General features: G+C 43.9%; 1 protein-coding gene across 2 annotated transcripts in view; it reads left to right on the forward strand.

Moving 5' to 3' along the window:
• The window catches only part of PARVG (parvin gamma), a 116,052-nt gene extending 100,997 nt beyond the window's left edge, over positions 1–15,055 (forward strand). The window contains exons 12-14 of one of the 2 annotated variants that reach the window (XR_006387875.1): positions 13,352–13,424; positions 14,189–14,432; positions 14,535–15,055. Coding sequence is in view for 1 of the 2 variants with exons in the window: in XM_044281087.1 (XP_044137022.1) it covers positions 13,352–13,424; positions 14,535–14,620 (159 nt within the window). In the remaining variant the exon portion in view is untranslated. The remainder of the gene's footprint in view (positions 1–13,351; positions 13,425–14,188; positions 14,433–14,534) is intronic. The other variant, XM_044281087.1, reaches the window with a different exon arrangement.
• Positions 15,056–15,300: the final 245 nt, after the last annotated feature.

Consider the following 15,300-nt stretch of genomic DNA (forward strand, 5'->3'; position numbering starts at 1 on the left):
TGGACAAGGGACGGACAGGTCCTGTGGGATCCATGCCTGGTTCATTTTTATGAACGTCAGCTTGTCCACATTGGCTGTAGACAGGCGGCTGCGTTTGTCTGTAATGACGCCCCCTGCCGTGCTGAATACACGTTCAGACAAAACGCTGGCTGCCGGGCAGGCCAGCACCTCCAAGGCATAAAAGGCTAGCTCTGGCCACGTGGACAATTTAGAGACCCAGAAGTTGAATGGGGCCGAACCATCAGTCAGTACGTGGAGGGGTGTGCACACGTACTGTTCCACCATGTTAGTGAAATGTTGCCTCCTGCTAACACGTTGCGTATCAGGTGGTGGTGCAGTTAGCTGTGGCGTGTTGACAAAAGTTTTCCACATCTCTGCCATGCTAACCCTGCCCTCAGAGGAGCTGGCCGTGACACAGCTGCCTTGGCGACCTCTTGCTCCTCCTCTGCCTTGGCCTTGGGCTTCCACTTGTTCCCCTGTGACATTTGGGAATGCTCTCAGTAGCGCGTCTACCAACGTGCGCTTGTACTCGCGCATCTTCCTATCACGCTCCAGTGCAGGAAGTAAGGTGGGCACATTGTCTTTGTAGCGTGGATCCAGCAGGGTGGCAACCCAGTAGTCCGCACAGGTTAAAATGTGGGCAACTCTGCTGTCGTTGCGCAGGCACTGCAGCATGTAGTCGCTCATGTGTGCCAGGCTGCCCAGGGGTAAGGACAAGCTGTCCTCTGTGGGAGGCGTATCGTCATCGTCCTGCCTTTCCCCCCAGCCACGCACCAGTGATGGACCCGAGCTGCGTTGGGTGCCACCCCGCTGTGACCATGCTTCATCCTCATCCTCCTCCACCTCCTCCTCATCCTCGTCCTCCTCGTCCTCCAGTAGTGGGCCCTGGCTGGCCACATTTGTACCTGGCCTCTGCTGTTGCAAAAAACCTCCCTCTGAGTCACTTCGAAGAGACTGGCCTGAAAGTGCTAAAAATGACCCCTCTTCCTCATCCTCCTCCTCCTCCTCCTGGGCCACCTCCTGTTCCATCATCGCCCTAAGTGTTTTCTCAAGGAGACATAGAAGTGGTATTGTAACGCTGATAACGGTGTCATCGCCACTGGCCATGTTGGTGGAGTACTCGAAACAGCGCAACAGGGCACACAGGTCTCGCATGGAGGCCCAGTCATTGGTGGTGAAGTGGTGCTGTTCTGTAGTGCGACTGACCCGTGCGTGCTGCAGCTGAAACTCCACTATGGCCTGCTGCTGCTCGCACAGTCTGTCCAGCATGTGCAAGGTGGAGTTCCACCTGGTGGGCACGTCGCATATGAGGCGGTGAGCGGGAAGGCCGAAGTTACGCTGTAGCGCAGACAGGCGAGCAGCGGCAGGATGTGAACGCCGGAAGCGCGAACAGACGGCCCGCACTTTATGCAGCAGCTCTGACATGTCGGGGTAGTTGTGAATGAACTTCTGCACCACCAAATTCAGCACATGCGCCAAGCAAGGGATGTGCGTCAAATTGGCTAGTCCCAGAGCTGCAACGAGATTTCGCCCATTATCACACACCACCAGGCCGGGCTTGAGGCTCACCGGCAGCAACCACTCGTCGGTCTGTTGTTCAATACCCCGCCACAACTCCTGTGCGGTGTGGGGCCTGTCCCCCAAACATATGAGTTTCAGAATGGCCTGCTGACGTTTACCCCGGGCTGTGCTGAAGTTGGTGGTGAAGGTGTGTGGCTGACTGGATGAGCAGGTGGAAGAAGAGGAGGAGGAAGCCGAGAAGGAGGAGGTGGCAACAGGAGGCAAAGAATGTTGCCCTGCGATCCTTGGCGGCGGCAGGACGTGCGCCAAACAGCTCTCCGCCTGGGGCCCAGCTGCCACTACATTTACCCAGTGTGCAGTTAGGGAGATATAGCGTCCCTGGCCGTGCTTACTGGTCCACGTATCTGTGGTTAGGTGGACCTTGCTACAGATGGCGTTGCGCAGTGCACACTTGATTTTATCGGATACTTGGTTGTGCAGGGAAGGCACGGCTCTCTTGGAGAAGTAGTGCCGGCTGGGAACAACATACTGTGGGACAGCAAGCGACATGAGCTGTTTGAAGCTGTCTGTGTCCACCAGCCTAAATGACAGCATTTCATAGGCCAGTAGTTTAGAAATGCTGGCATTCAGGGCCAGGGATCGAGGGTGGCTAGGTGGGAATTTACGCTTTCTATCAAATGTTTGTGAGATGGAGAGCTGAACGCTGGCGTGTGACATGGTTGAGACGCTTGGTGACGGAGGTGGTGGTGGTGGTGTTGGTGGTACATCCCCTGTTTGCTGGGCGGCAGGTGCCAACGTTCCTCCAGAGGCGGAGGAAGAGGCCGAGGCGGCAGCAGCAGAATAGGCCGAGGCGGCAGCAGCAGAAGAGGTAGCAGGGGGAGCCTGAGTGACTTCCTTGGTTTTAAGGTGTTTACTCCACTGCAGTTCATGCTTTGCATGCAGGTGCCTGGTCATGCAGGTTGTGCTCAGGTTCAGAACGTTAATGCCTCGCTTCAGGCTCTGATGGCACAGCGTGCAAACCACTCGGGTCTTGTCGTCAGCACATTGTTTGAAGAAGTGCCATGCCAGGGAACTCCTTGAAGCTGCCTTTGGGGTGCTCGGTCCCAGATGGCGGCGGTCAGTAGCAGGCGGAGTCTCTTGGCGGCGGGTGTTCTGCTTTTGCCCACTGCTCCCTCTTTTGCTACGCTGTTGGCTCGGTCTCACCACTGCCTCTTCCTCCGAACTGTGAAAGTCAGTGGCACGACCTTCATTCCATGTGGGGTCTAGGACCTCATCGTCCCCTGCATCGTCTTCCACCCAGTCTTGATCCCTGACCTCCTGTTCAGTCTGCACACTGCAGAAAGACGCAGCAGTTGGCACCTGTGTTTCGTCATCATCAGAGACATGCTGAGGTGGTATTCCCATGTCCTCATCATCAGGAAACATAAGTGGTTGTGCGTCAGTGCATTCTATGTCTTTCACCGCTGGGGAAGGGCTAGGTGGATGCCCTTGGGAAACCCTGCCAGCGGAGTCTTCAAACAGCATAAGAGACTGCTGCATAACTTGAGGCTGAGACAGTTTCCCTGGTATGCATGGGGGTGATGTGACAGACTGATGGGGTTGGTTTTCAGGCGCCATCTGTGCGCTTTCTGCAGAAGACTGGGTGGGAGATAATGTGAACGTGCTGGATCCACTGTCGGCCACCCAATTGACTAATGCCTGTACCTGCTCAGGCCTTACCATCCTTAGAACGGCATTGGGCCCCACCATATATCGCTGTAAATTCTGGCGGCTACTGGGACCTGAGGTAGTTGGTACATTAGGACGTGTGGATGTGGCAGAACGGCCACGTCCTCTCCCAGCACCAGAGGGTCCACTAACACCACCACGACCATGTCCACGTCCGCGTCCCTTACTAGATGTTTTTCTCATTGTTATGGTTCACCACAACAACAAATATATTATTTGGCCCAATGTATTGTATTCAAATTCAGCGGGATATAAATTTGAGGCCTAGTATTTAGGCGCTGGGTGACCGGTATGGATTTAGTGACAGAATTAGACTTGGAAATGCACAGAAGCGTGTGTGTGAAGTTATTCTGAATGACCCAATGTGCACCTTGAATATTATATACCCTTTTTGGGATAGATTTCAAATAGCTCTGATATAGCAGGAACCACTAAATTATGAAATTGCTAAATTGGGAATTGTACTTCAACCCAGAACAAAAAATGTGCTTTGACGGGCACTAAATAACTTTCCCAGCTACAACAGGACAGCGGTAACGAGAGATTTAGAGGGATTTAAATTTGAGGCCTAGTATTTAGGCGCTGGGTGACAGGTATGGGTTTAGTGACAGAATTAGACTTGGAAATACACAGTAGCGGGTGTGTGTGAAGTTATTCTGAATGACCCAATGTGCACCTTCAATATTATATACCCTTTTTGGGATAGATTTCAAATAGCTCTGATATAGCAGGAACCACTAAATTATGAAATTGCTAAATTGGGAATTGTACTTCAACCCAGAACAAAAAATGTGCTTTGACGGACACTAAATATCTTGCCCAGCAACAACAGTACAGCGGTAACGAGAGATTTAGCGGGATATAAATTTGAGGCCTAGTATTTAGGCGCTGGGTCACCGGTATGGATTTAGTGACAGAATTAGACTTGGAAATGCACAGAAGCGTGTGTGTGAAGTTATTCTGAATGACCCTATGTGCACCTTCAATATTATATACCCTTTTAGGGATAGATTTCAAATAGCTCTGATATAGCAGAAACCACTAAATTATGAAATTGCTAAATTGGGAATTGTACTTCAACCCAGAACAAAAAATGTGCTTTGACGGACACTAAATATCTTGCCCAGCAACAACAGTACAGCGGTGGGTAACGAGAGATTTAGAGGGATTTAAATTTGAGGCCTAGTATTTAGGCGCTGGGTCACCGGTATGGATTTAGTGACAGAATTAGACTTGGAAATGCACAGAAGCGTGTGTGTGAAGTTATTCTGAATGACCCTATGTGCACCTTCAATATTATATACCCTTTTAGGGATAGATTTCAAATAGCTCTGATATAGCAGAAACCACTAAATTATGAAATTGCTAAATTGGGAATTGTACTTCAACCCAGAACAAAAAATGTGCTTTGACGGACACTAAATATCTTGCCCAGCAACAACAGTACAGCGGTGGGTAACGAGAGATTTAGAGGGATTTAAATTTGAGGCCTAGTATTTAGGCGCTGGGTCACCGGTATGGATTTAGTGACAGAATTAGACTTGGAAATGCACAGAAGCGTGTGTGTGAAGTTATTCTGAATGACCCTATGTGCACCTTCAATATTATATACCCTTTTAGGGATAGATTTCAAATAGCTCTGATATAGCAGAAACCACTAAATTATGAAATTGCTAAATTGGGAATTGTACTTCAACCCAGAACAAAAAATGTGCTTTGACGGACACTAAATATCTTGCCCAGCAACAACAGTACAGCGGTGGGTAACGAGAGATTTAGAGGGATTTAAATTTGAGGCCTAGTATTTAGGCGCTGGGTCACCGGTATGGATTTAGTGACAGAATTAGACTTGGAAATGCACAGAAGCGTGTGTGTGAAGTTATTCTGAATGACCCTATGTGCACCTTCAATATTATATACCCTTTTAGGGATAGATTTCAAATAGCTCTGATATAGCAGAAACCACTAAATTATGAAATTGCTAAATTGGGAATTGTACTTCAACCCAGAACAAAAAATGTGCTTTGACGGACACTAAATATCTTGCCCAGCAACAACAGTACAGCGGTGGGTAACGAGAGATTTAGAGGGATTTAAATTTGAGGCCTAGTATTTAGGCGCTGGGTCACCGGTATGGATTTAGTGACAGAATTAGACTTGGAAATGCACAGAAGCGTGTGTGTGAAGTTATTCTGAATGACCCTATGTGCACCTTCAATATTATATACCCTTTTAGGGATAGATTTCAAATAGCTCTGATATAGCAGAAACCACTAAATTATGAAATTGCTAAATTGGGAATTGTACTTCAACCCAGAACAAAAAATGTGCTTTGACGGACACTAAATATCTTGCCCAGCAACAACAGTACAGCGGTGGGTAACGAGAGATTTAGAGGGATTTAAATTTGAGGCCTAGTATTTAGGCGCTGGGTCACCGGTATGGATTTAGTGACAGAATTAGACTTGGAAATGCACAGAAGCGTGTGTGTGAAGTTATTCTGAATGACCCTATGTGCACCTTCAATATTATATACCCTTTTAGGGATAGATTTCAAATAGCTCTGATATAGCAGAAACCACTAAATTATGAAATTGCTAAATTGGGAATTGTACTTCAACCCAGAACAAAAAATGTGCTTTGACGGACACTAAATATCTTGCCCAGCAACAACAGTACAGCGGTGGGTAACGAGAGATTTAGAGGGATTTAAATTTGAGGCCTAGTATTTAGGCGCTGGGTCACCGGTATGGATTTAGTGACAGAATTAGACTTGGAAATGCACAGAAGCGTGTGTGTGAAGTTATTCTGAATGACCCTATGTGCACCTTCAATATTATATACCCTTTTAGGGATAGATTTCAAATAGCTCTGATATAGCAGAAACCACTAAATTATGAAATTGCTAAATTGGGAATTGTACTTCAACCCAGAACAAAAAATGTGCTTTGACGGACACTAAATATCTTGCCCAGCAACAACAGTACAGCGGTGGGTAACGAGAGATTTAGAGGGATTTAAATTTGAGGCCTAGTATTTAGGCGCTGGGTCACCGGTATGGATTTAGTGACAGAATTAGACTTGGAAATGCACAGAAGCGTGTGTGTGAAGTTATTCTGAATGACCCTATGTGCACCTTCAATATTATATACCCTTTTAGGGATAGATTTCAAATAGCTCTGATATAGCAGAAACCACTAAATTATGAAATTGCTAAATTGGGAATTGTACTTCAACCCAGAACAAAAAATGTGCTTTGACGGACACTAAATATCTTGCCCAGCAACAACAGTACAGCGGTGGGTAACGAGAGATTTAGAGGGATTTAAATTTGAGGCCTAGTATTTAGGCGCTGGGTCACCGGTATGGATTTAGTGACAGAATTAGACTTGGAAATGCACAGAAGCGTGTGTGTGAAGTTATTCTGAATGACCCTATGTGCACCTTCAATATTATATACCCTTTTAGGGATAGATTTCAAATAGCTCTGATATAGCAGAAACCACTAAATTATGAAATTGCTAAATTGGGAATTGTACTTCAACCCAGAACAAAAAATGTGCTTTGACGGACACTAAATATCTTGCCCAGCAACAACAGTACAGCGGTGGGTAACGAGAGATTTAGAGGGATTTAAATTTGAGGCCTAGTATTTAGGCGCTGGGTCACCGGTATGGATTTAGTGACAGAATTAGACTTGGAAATGCACAGAAGCGTGTGTGTGAAGTTATTCTGAATGACCCTATGTGCACCTTCAATATTATATACCCTTTTAGGGATAGATTTCAAATAGCTCTGATATAGCAGAAACCACTAAATTATGAAATTGCTAAATTGGGAATTGTACTTCAACCCAGAACAAAAAATGTGCTTTGACGGACACTAAATATCTTGCCCAGCAACAACAGTACAGCGGTGGGTAACGAGAGATTTAGAGGGATTTAAATTTGAGGCCTAGTATTTAGGCGCTGGGTCACCGGTATGGATTTAGTGACAGAATTAGACTTGGAAATGCACAGAAGCGTGTGTGTGAAGTTATTCTGAATGACCCTATGTGCACCTTCAATATTATATACCCTTTTAGGGATAGATTTCAAATAGCTCTGATATAGCAGAAACCACTAAATTATGAAATTGCTAAATTGGGAATTGTACTTCAACCCAGAACAACAAATGTGCTTTGACGGACACTAAATATCTTGCCCAGCAACAACAGTACAGCGGTGGGTAACGAGAGATTTAGAGGGATTTAAATTTGAGGCCTAGTATTTAGGCGCTGGGTCACCGGTATGGATTTAGTGACAGAATTAGACTTGGAAATGCACAGAAGCGTGTGTGTGAAGTTATTCTGAATGACCCTATGTGCACCTTCAATATTATATACCCTTTTAGGGATAGATTTCAAATAGCTCTGATATAGCAGAAACCACTAAATTATGAAATTGCTAAATTGGGAATTGTACTTCAACCCAGAACAAAAAATGTGCTTTGACGGACACTAAATATCTTGCCCAGCAACAACAGTACAGCGGTAACGAGAGATTTAGAGGGATTTAAATTTGAGGCCTAGTATTTAGGCGCTGGGTGACAGGTATGGGTTTAGTGACAGAATTAGACTTGGAAATACACAGTAGCGGGTGTGTGTGAAGTTATTCTGAATGACCCAATGTGCACCTTCAATATTATATACCCTTTTAGGGATAGATTCCAAATAGCTCTGATATAGCAGGAACCACTAAATTATGAAATTGCTAAATTGGGAATTGTACTTCAACCCAGAACAAAAAATGTGCTTTGACGGACACTAAATATCTTGCCCAGCAACAACAGTACAGCGGTAACGAGAGATTTAGAGGGATTTAAATTTGAGGCCTAGTATTTAGGCGCTGGGTGACAGGTATGGGTTTAGTGACAGAATTAGACTTGGAAATACACAGTAGCGGGTGTGTGTGAAGTTATTCTGAATGACCCAATGTGCACCTTCAATATTATATACCCTTTTAGGGATAGATTCCAAATAGCTCTGATATAGCAGGAACCACTAAATTATGAAATTGCTAAATTGGGAATTGTACTTCAACCCAGAACAAAAAATGTGCTTTGACGGACACTAAATATCTTGCCCAGCAACAACAGTACAGCGGTAACGAGAGATTTAGAGGGATTTAAATTTGAGGCCTAGTATTTAGGCGCTGGGTGACAGGTATGGGTTTAGTGACAGAATTAGACTTGGAAATACACAGTAGCGGGTGTGTGTGAAGTTATTCTGAATGACCCAATGTGCACCTTCAATATTATATACCCTTTTAGGGATAGATTCCAAATAGCTCTGATATAGCAGGAACCACTAAATTATGAAATTGCTAAATTGGGAATTGTACTTCAACCCAGAACAAAAAATGTGCTTTGACGGACACTAAATATCTTGCCCAGCAACAACAGTACAGCGGTAACGAGAGATTTAGAGGGATTTAAATTTGAGGCCTAGTATTTAGGCGCTGGGTGACAGGTATGGGTTTAGTGACAGAATTAGACTTGGAAATACACAGTAGCGGGTGTGTGTGAAGTTATTCTGAATGACCCAATGTGCACCTTCAATATTATATACCCTTTTTGGGATAGATTTCAAATAGCTCTGATATAGCAGGAACCACTAAATTATGAAATTGCTAAATTGGGAATTGTATTTCAACCCAGAACAAGAAATGTGCTTGAACGGACACTAAATAACTCGCCCAGCTACAGCACTAGGGACAGATTTAGCTGGATATAAATTTGAGGCCTAGTATTTAGGCGCTGGGTGACCGGTATGGATTTAGTGACAGAATTAGACTGGGATATGGCCAAAAAATAAACAGACTATTGCTGGTTAAATGCACTTGGTGTGACAGCTTCACCCTGATGTAGGCTTTAGCCAAAAAACAACCACACCATTGAGGGTTAAATGCACTTGGTGACAGGCGCAGCTTGCCCCTGATTTTGTATATGGCCAAAAAATGAACAGACTATTGCTGGTTAAATGCACTTGGTGTGACAGCTTCACCCTGATGTAGGCTTTAGCCAAAAAACAACCACACCATTGAGGGTTAAATGCACTTGGTGACAGGCGCAGCTTGCCCCTGATTTTGTATATGGCCAAAAAATGAACAGACTATTGCTGGTTAAATGCACTTGGTGTCACAGCTTCACCCTGATGTAGGCTTTAGCCAAAAAACAACCACACCATTGAGGGTTAAATGCACTTGGTGACAGGCGCAGCTTGCCCCTGATTTTGTATATGGCCAAAAAATGAACAGACTATTGCTGGTTAAATGCACTTGGTGTGACAGCTTCACCCTGATGTAGGCTTTAGCCAAAAAACAACCACACCATTGAGGGTTAAATGCACTTGGTCGCAGCTTGTGCTGGCGCACCACAAGACACAAAATGGCCGCCGATCACCCCAGAAAAATGAGACTGACAAACGGTCTGTGCAGCCTAAAAACAGTGAGCAATTGAGGATCAGCAGCTCAATGATCCACAGCTGCAGATCGATCAGTTAATCAAGTCCTTTGGAGGAGTTAATCTGCCTAATCTCGCCCTACTGTCGCAGCCGCAACCTCTCCCTACGCTAATCAGAGCAGAGTGACGGGCGGCGCTATGTGACTCCAGCTTAAATAGAGGCTGGGTCACATGGTGCTCTGGCCAATCACAGCCATGCCAATAGTAGGCATGGCTGTGATGGCCTCTTGGGGCAAGTAGTATGACGCTTGTTGATTGGCTGCTTTGCAGCCTTTCAAAAAGCGCCAAGAAAGCGTCACAAAAGCGCCAAGAAAGCGACGAACACCGAACCCGAACCCGGACTTTTACGAAAATGTCCGGGTTCGGGTCCGTGTCACGGACACCCCAAAATTCGGTACGAACCCGAACTATACAGTTCGAGTTCGCTCATCCCTAGTCCTATCTAAGTCACTTGTTGCAGTAACTGAAAATAAAGATGTGGATTTCTGTATAAAGTAGTCATCTACAAATGTAACTTTATTAGTAAAGGAAAATGCATCAAGGCTCCAGAATCCAAACTTTCAAGTCTTTATTAGCAAATCACATAAAATTCCAAAACTGGAAACATGTATTGTTTTGGCTAAGAGTGCCTGTTAGCTGAAATGCATCAACGATACATTTCTTGTTTTGGACTTTTACGTGATTTGCTAATAAAGACTTGAAAGTCTGGATGCTGGTGCCTTGATACATTTTTCTATTAGCCATGTTTCCTGCACGTCGTGCATCCACAGGTGACGGGTGAAATGGCTTTTACTTTCTATTACTTTATTAGTAAAGGAGGTTTAATATCTATTTGAAATGCAACTTTAAAAAAGAACTCCTGCAAAAAAATGTATTCTCTGACCTGCGAGAAAGGTACATGATGTAATCTTCTTGCCAGTGTCAGTATTTGTGAGCTATCCCCTCCCTTCTGTTTCTCAGCTGTGTCGTGTGACCAGCAATCAGACTTTCCAAATGACACAGCATCTTATGTGTAGACAGGAAGCCAGTTTCTCTATGTATTCCAATGTCTGTCTCATAGGAATGAATAGAGAAGTAACTAACTTCCTGTCCTATATCAGTTGGAGATTAGAGAGTTGGTCACATGACACAGCTGAGAAACAGAAGGGAGGGGATAACTCACATATACAGTCACTGATGAGAAGATTACATTCACTACAGTTTACATCATGTACCTTTCTAACAGGTCAGAGAATAAAACATTTTTTGTGGGAGTTCTTCTTTAAGCGCAGTGGCTTGGGAGCTGGAAGAGCGGAGAGCATGGGTTCAAATCTGACAACGACAATGTGCTCTTAATGGTTGGTAGAAACATACTGACCTGGAGGAGAGGTAAATTAGATTGTGAGCTCTGACTGTGAAAGGGACCAATGAATTAATGAAAACATAAAATAAATGACAGGTCCTTTAAGGGGCAGTTATAGACTCATCCTTCCTGACCATCTTGCCGTTAAACACATGTCTATGTAATGCTGTACAAATATTCCTTCAATAGGTTGTCATATGGGAACTGTGCTTCAAACTGAGACAAACTATCTGTGCGACGCTGATGACTTCTTCAGGGGAATTTACATAAATTACATATTTCCACCTGATTGATGAAACATTCATGAACCTCTGGCGGGGACTGTGATTCTCCTGACTCAATGCCTTCCCGAACAAACATTTTATTTATTCTGTCGCTCAAATCAAAACATTTGTGCGGATCTAAATATTCTTCAGCTTCCTCTTGTCTGCCAGCACTGATAGAGGAACTCAAACCTCAAATCAAGCTGTCAGCCGCTCATTCCCTGCATGCACATCATTTAATCAGGCGGGGGAGGAAGAACCTCTTTGCCTGGAAAAGTCTGAACAATTTAGTAGGAATTGAACAGATTGAGTGACATGACTGATGCCTGTCAGTAAATATAACGATTAGGAAGACTGAATAGATATCTGGAGGATGTGATTACGTCTGGAGTAAAAAAAAAGTAGAACTTCCTCCTTGATTACCAGGGGTCAAGGGGTAGAACACACTGCACCAAAGTGGATAAAAGGACTCTCCCTGGTTTTTGGGTGAGAACCTGTATAGGTGTCCCGTCACAGATGAACTGCATTGTTAGCAGCTACTGTGGTGGACATTGGCCAAAGGGTCCTGAAAGGATGTGAAACACTCCTCTGTATTCAAAATACGCATAGAAAAAAAATCTGCATCATGTACATGATAATTTCAAATTCTCATACAATATGCATGACCTATGATGCAGATTTTCCACACGCAAATCCGAGCGGAAAATCTGCATGCAATCCTGATCGTGTTCATTTAGCCCTAAACAGGTTTTCTGGGACTCCTATATTGATGAACTATCATCAGGACTGGTCATCAATATCTCATTGGTGGGGTCTGACACCCAGAACCCCTGCCGACCAGCTGTTTGAAGAGGGTACGGCTAGCAGCTAACCTAACTGTGCTTGGAATTGCAGCTCAGGCCATTCCCCTGTGACCAATGAACATGATTTTACTGAAAGAAGACCCACAGACTCACCGGAGCACTGCGGCCTTTTTAAACAGTTGATCGAGTGCTGGGAGTCTTACCCCCACCAATCTGATATTGATGACCTATCCGTGGCCCATGTGACTGCTGTAAAGCAATCTCTAAATGCTTTGGAAATGTTATTAAGAACAGCTCAGACAAGATGGCCGCACCCATAATCAATCATGTTCAGAAAATAGAATTAAAAAATGTGCAATCAGAAAATAAAAACAGATTTGATATCTGGTTTTAACTAGTGAAACATTCAATTTAACGAGGTACAGACTTTTGGGGGGGTTCCCCATGTTACCTCAAAATGATGTTAATTTCACAATGCCTGTTCCACTTTAAGAGGCCTAATATAATGCTGACGGTCTGTGTCCACCGGCATCTCCTCTCACCTCTGCAAAGGTGTACTTCTATTGTGTGTTTTGACCTCTGTTTGATAATAGTTCTGACCCTGTGCCATCTGCCCAGACCTCTTCCTGTTTACCATATTGACCCTGTGCCATCTGTGCCATATTGCAAAAACTCTGACCTGAACTTGACTTGCCCTCTGACCCTGTTTCTGCCTGTCCCCTTGGTGCCAAGTTTCAATGTCTCTTGATCTGCCTCTAAACGGAAACGGAGACTACTCCTAGAGTTAGTGGCCTGTGGCCCGTCAGCAAAGTCCAGATCCCTGTACGGGGGTGAAAGAGTAAATACCAGAGGACCACATTAACAATGCATTCTGAAGTAGCCCCAATTCAAATCCTATTAGCTATAATCAGAGTTAACAATAATATCTCTGGTGGTCTAGAGTAGTAAAGAGTTCAATGGACAACCTCTTTTCTGATGACAACTTTCTTGACACTGAGCTGCTTGCAAGGTAAAACTGTTGGCATGTTGCTGCAGTCCTGTGGATATGTCATATATTTCAGGTATGGGGAAAATGCTTAAGGGGTGATGGTTCATCTGCACAAGACATGTATAGATTATATAGCAACTGTTTTAGCTAATAGTAATCTTATTTTATGTAGTTATTACATATTTCAATATTTTTTCCTCCACAGCTTCACAATGTTTCACTTGCCTTGGACCTTCTCACGGAAGGTGGAATCTTACAAAACCCTGTTGAACCTATAGGTCAGCATTTCATTTACTAATATATATGATCTCACTATATCTCAAAAATATAATTTTTGGGGGGAAACGGCTGACATGCTTCTCTTGACCAATCTGTATTTTAATATTTGTATCTCTTTTGTACTTTGAGTACCCAATTCAGTACCCTTGAATCCTATGCAGTCTGCAGTGACTGTGTCTCAAAGAATATGGAAAAGAGGATCCAATTGTATAAATAGAAGACAAAAACAGCCGTGCTTCAGATTGTAAAAATCAGATGTAAAACCACAGGGCCTTCTGTTGTGTGGTAGGCACAACACTGGTAATAACTTAGGTAGCTAGTAGATAACTGGTAATGCATCCAAGCTGCTTCCTCCTGGGGTGGTAAGGTCAGCAGACTCCCTGAATGTTTGCTTGCAGATAGTAGAATCAGGATCAAACAGGACAATCCAGTTGGCAGACTTTATTAAAACAAAGATAAAGGAAAAGTATAAAACGGTGCATGACGAGGAGGGGGACCCCCTTCGAAACGCGTTGCACTTCCCTCATGTCATTTTATACAGTTTCTTTATCTTTGTTTTAATAAATATTGCTGACCTGAGAGCCCCTTTTGATCCTGATTCTTCTATCTGCACTCAAAGAATGTGGGTCATGTTTTCATGTCTCATAAAGACCTTCATGTCTCATAAAGACCTTCATAAAATGAATAACATTATTCACCAGCAGTTCATCCGCTTGTTGATGGTTTCCAGGAGGCAACCAATTTTTATCTTTGTAATTTTTAGATGTCAATCACATCTGTCTCCTCTGTGGGCGATTTTGCTGGAGCAAACCACACGTTCATACTGCTGTAAATCCACAACGCTTGGCATAAAGCGCTGGCTCCCAGCTATATACATTAATGGTGCCGGGTGTTAAGGGGTTAATAGAACAACTATTATAAAGGAAAACAAGTTGATAAGAACTATTCTGAATATCCTGCACTGCAATCTCCTATAACAATGTACACAATCAAGGAATGAAAATCTGGTAAAATAAGATAAGTTATGATCTTGGCGTCTGCTGACATTTTACCCTGAGTTCTTCTTACGCTATTTTTAATCTAAATTTTTCTTTTCTTCCCGTCCCTAGAGATTGTGAATGGAGATTTAAAACCCACCCTGCGAGTCTTGTACAGCCTGTTCCTCAAACATAAAAAAGCCTCAAAACCTTCTTGAAGATGGATTTGGATAAAGTCTCATCAGATCATATGATGCCGACGATGAGATGTTCTTATGTCTTTTCATTTAAAATGTCCAAATTTTTTTTGTTTTTATAAAACACATGGGAGATGATGATTTCTTTCAAGAGATGGAAAGACTGTTAAAAGGGATAATGAATGAGCAGATACATAAAATATATTTTGTTGTTAGACCAAGTAGGACAGCAGCTGTGCAGCGAGCAACCTCTTAATATACTGCAATACAAAGAAAATAAATCTATTTTACTCCCAACTGTGTCCCTAATAAAACAACTTGTCGTTCAGTGATATCTAGTGATATACTGCATATCTATCTATTTCTCTATCTGAGCTTGACAAAGGCTCCATTGAGAGACCTGAAATGCTGCATTGCTGTTGGGTGTAATAAAAAAAATCCACCTTTTCACTTGAAGACCGGAGTGCTGCCTTCATTTTTTTGCTTCAATTCATCGTTCTATGTCCAGGTGTCACGACTGAGGATGGGGAAAACCCTCAGCCGTGCGACGATCAGAAGATGTCCGGTCGCTACTCGGCCAGGACGGCAGAATTAGGGAGCAGGTCACCTCCTATTGCGTCCCTAACACTGACCCTGTCTCCTATCCTTATGAGCCGACCCTGATGGTAGGAGGGCTCATTTCATTCTCTGTAACCTGATAG

This window comes from Bufo gargarizans, chromosome 2 (genome assembly GCF_014858855.1).
Source record: "Bufo gargarizans isolate SCDJY-AF-19 chromosome 2, ASM1485885v1, whole genome shotgun sequence".
NCBI lineage: Eukaryota > Metazoa > Chordata > Amphibia > Anura > Bufonidae > Bufo > Bufo gargarizans.